Source organism: Carettochelys insculpta, chromosome 5, assembly GCF_033958435.1.
Source record: "Carettochelys insculpta isolate YL-2023 chromosome 5, ASM3395843v1, whole genome shotgun sequence".
NCBI lineage: Eukaryota > Metazoa > Chordata > Testudines > Carettochelyidae > Carettochelys > Carettochelys insculpta.
Genome location: NC_134141.1, coordinates 97,837,201 through 97,840,087, shown reverse-complemented (window position 1 = coordinate 97,840,087; position 2,887 = coordinate 97,837,201). Strand labels below are relative to the sequence as shown.

General features: G+C 48.8%; 1 protein-coding gene across 1 annotated transcript; it reads right to left on the bottom strand.

Moving 5' to 3' along the window:
- On the bottom strand, window positions 1–1,954 carry MOCS2 (molybdenum cofactor synthesis 2). Its single transcript, XM_074995584.1, has 3 exons — window positions 1,873–1,954; window positions 1,223–1,344; window positions 1–139 (listed from the first exon to the last, which is right to left on the bottom strand). Exons 1-3 carry the CDS (start codon window positions 1,882–1,884, stop codon window positions 13–15), a joined length of 261 nt encoding a protein of 86 aa, XP_074851685.1. The 5' UTR covers window positions 1,885–1,954; the 3' UTR covers window positions 1–12.
- Window positions 1,955–2,887: the final 933 nt, after the last annotated feature.

Sequence of the window (2,887 nt, the reverse complement as noted above, 5' to 3'; positions counted from 1 at the left end):
GTTTGCATGGACTTAGCCTCCGCTGATAGGTGGGATAATGGCGACCTCGTCACCTGATTGCAGGACCAGAAGCTGATCACCAAGGAGCACGTATTCCCGGCGAACAGCGAAGACCACTTGATCCTGAATGGCAGCAAGTCTGAAGAGGATTAGTATTAACAAATACATTCAAGTAAAGCGTCTGAATGAATTCTTGTAGTTAAATGTGAACAACTAATTGGTACACAACTCATGGCATCTGAAGTCAATAATATTACCATGTCTGCATCTCCATTTGTACTTTTTAAAAAAAAAAAAAAAAAAAATACAACTGTACACCCTTGGACTTAGTGGTTATCTTTTCATGGGTAAGGGTCTATAATGAACCAAATCAATATAATTTTTAAAGATAGGAACTAAGCTGGTGATTTCAACCAAAATAAAAAAAAAAATCAATTATGAAGGTAACAGGAGTGCAGTAGAAAAGAACGGAAAAAGCTTTATTTTAAAAAGGAAAAAATAAGCATAACAGGAGAATTTTACTTTTCACTTACAGCATATAACACAGATGTAGAGAAACACTATTGCCCCAAAGCAAGTAGATGTGCCCACAGGGCAAGTAAGAGTGCCAGTGTGTAGTGATCTGATTAGAAGACAGTGGTGACTACTGACCAAAAGGCAAGATACAATTTCATTTTCCAAGCGAGGCTGGGTAAGTTATATAATATCTCCAAGAGCTTTGCATAATTTGCTACAGTAAACACGGTAATGTGATTGTATTTCAAAGGGAAATTAAAACTTGCAAACTACAGGCCACCAAATGATCAACATCATTGGTTTTGCTAACCAGTCCAGTAATAGGCTGCATGGTAAAGTACATTCCAGTTTGTTTATTTGCTGCTACCACAAAACCCAATTTGGTTTCATATTGGGTGAGGCAAGACCCTTCTCTAATATTAAATTACAGGTTGTCAGTTACAAATTTAGCTGCTGCTGGTAATGCCAGCCAGTTTAATGCAAAGATCAGTGACATACTCACTCTTTTGAACATATTTGTACAAAACCTATGTGTTCACAAATAAGATGACATGTAGCACAATTTAAAACAGATTTTACTACTTTTATTATATTTTTTAAAAAATAGTGCAGACATTTCATACACTTATATTACATTTGTAACTCTCCTAACAGTTTTTAAAAACCACCACACTTAAGGCGCCCTAGGCGTATGCTCTAAAACTACCTCGGATGCCCTTTAACAATTTCTTCCCACAGCTGCAGAGATGTTATTTGTTGGGGTACAGAAATTGTCTCAGAGCGAACACCTGCCAACTCAGCGCTCCTGGCAAAGTACAGCACAACAACCTGTTAAAAGACAAATTGCCGTTCAGACTCCACTCCACTCCTCTCCCTGGGGGACATTTATAGTGCAGGAAATGGGCCCCAAACCCATCAGCTCCATACAAGAAAGGGGGCTGCAGTGTAAGGGTTACAAGTTTTTTAAAAGCCATGTGCAAGTAGCCAGTGAGTCTCCACTTTCGCTTTCCTTCCCCGCGACAGGGCCTGATCTCGGCTGGAGACGGAGAGCCCTAGCGCTCGTCCGAAGGCCCCAAAGCCCCGGCGGGGGAATTAGGCCCGACTGGCAGGCTCAAGGGGGCGGCCAGTGCACTGCAGAGTGACTGGTGAGCGCGTTGCTCGCCAGGGGGAGCCTGCGTTACAAGTGCCCCGCCACCGGCCCATTCCCCGCACCAGCGAGGGCCTCTCTCAGGCCGGCCCTGAGCCGGGGAGTGAGGGGCCGCGCTCGGGGGGAACAGGGAGCCAGCCCCGCCGCGCTCAGGGCACTTTCCGCCCGGCACCGTGTGACCACCCGCCGGCCCGGGGCGGGCTACGCACCTCGCAGCTCATTGACGGAGCGCGGCGGGTCTGCACCCGCTTCCCGAGGGGGAGCAGCGCCTCCGCCCGGGCCCCAGCCTCCCGCTCCCGGCCCGCCCACTGGGGTGGGGCCTCTGCAGGGAGAGACCAGCTGGCCATGGGCGGGCAGAAGCGGCTCCAGCCAGCCCCAAAGCGGGGCCGGGGCCGGGGCCGGAGTCGTAGCGCTGGGGGGCGCCTTAGCCGCGCCTTGGCGATAACTGCAGCAGTGGGTGCCCTGGGAGAGGGCGGACGTGGAGCCCCAAGGCCCCGCGGGGTCGGTCTCGCAGGCTGGGAGCTGCACTGCCGCCAGCCCCGCTCCAGGCCCTCTGGCGGTGGTGAGGCGGCTCGGCTGCGACAGGTCCCCAGGGCAGCGGGATCAGAGCGAGGGGGTGTCTGCCAGGACAGGCCTCGCACTTCCAGGCCTGCTGTGAAATCGGTGTTTGTAGCATCAGTGGAAAGAGGCGCCGGAGGTAGAGGTCTTATGAGGAGCAAACCAGCTTTCCCGGACTCTAATTACCAGTTAATTAGGCTGTCAGGTCCTCAAGGCAGAGGCCAAGGCTTTGAGTTTGTTCGGTGACCTCCAGCACTGTTTTTGGACAAAAAAAGCAGTCAAGTAGCACTTTAAAGACTAACAAAATAATTTATTAGGTGAGCTTTTGTGGGACAGACCCACTTCTTCAGACCATAGCCAGACCAGAACAGACTCAATATTTAATGCACAGAGAACCAAAAACAGTAATCAAGGTGGACAAATGAGAAAAAAAAATTATCAAGGTGAGCAACTGTTTTTGGACAGTGTATCAATTACTAGTTTGCATCCAGTCTTCCAGTTTCATGGTCTAAACATGCAATGCAATGTCAGAGGGTCTCAAAATGTCCATAGTATGCATCACAGTTTAATGCAGAGATTGTCATGTAGGTCACCTGCCTTTCTATTTACTGTGTTATCTGATGAGCACAGCAATTGAGTACATGTACCAGTAACAATAAGACACTA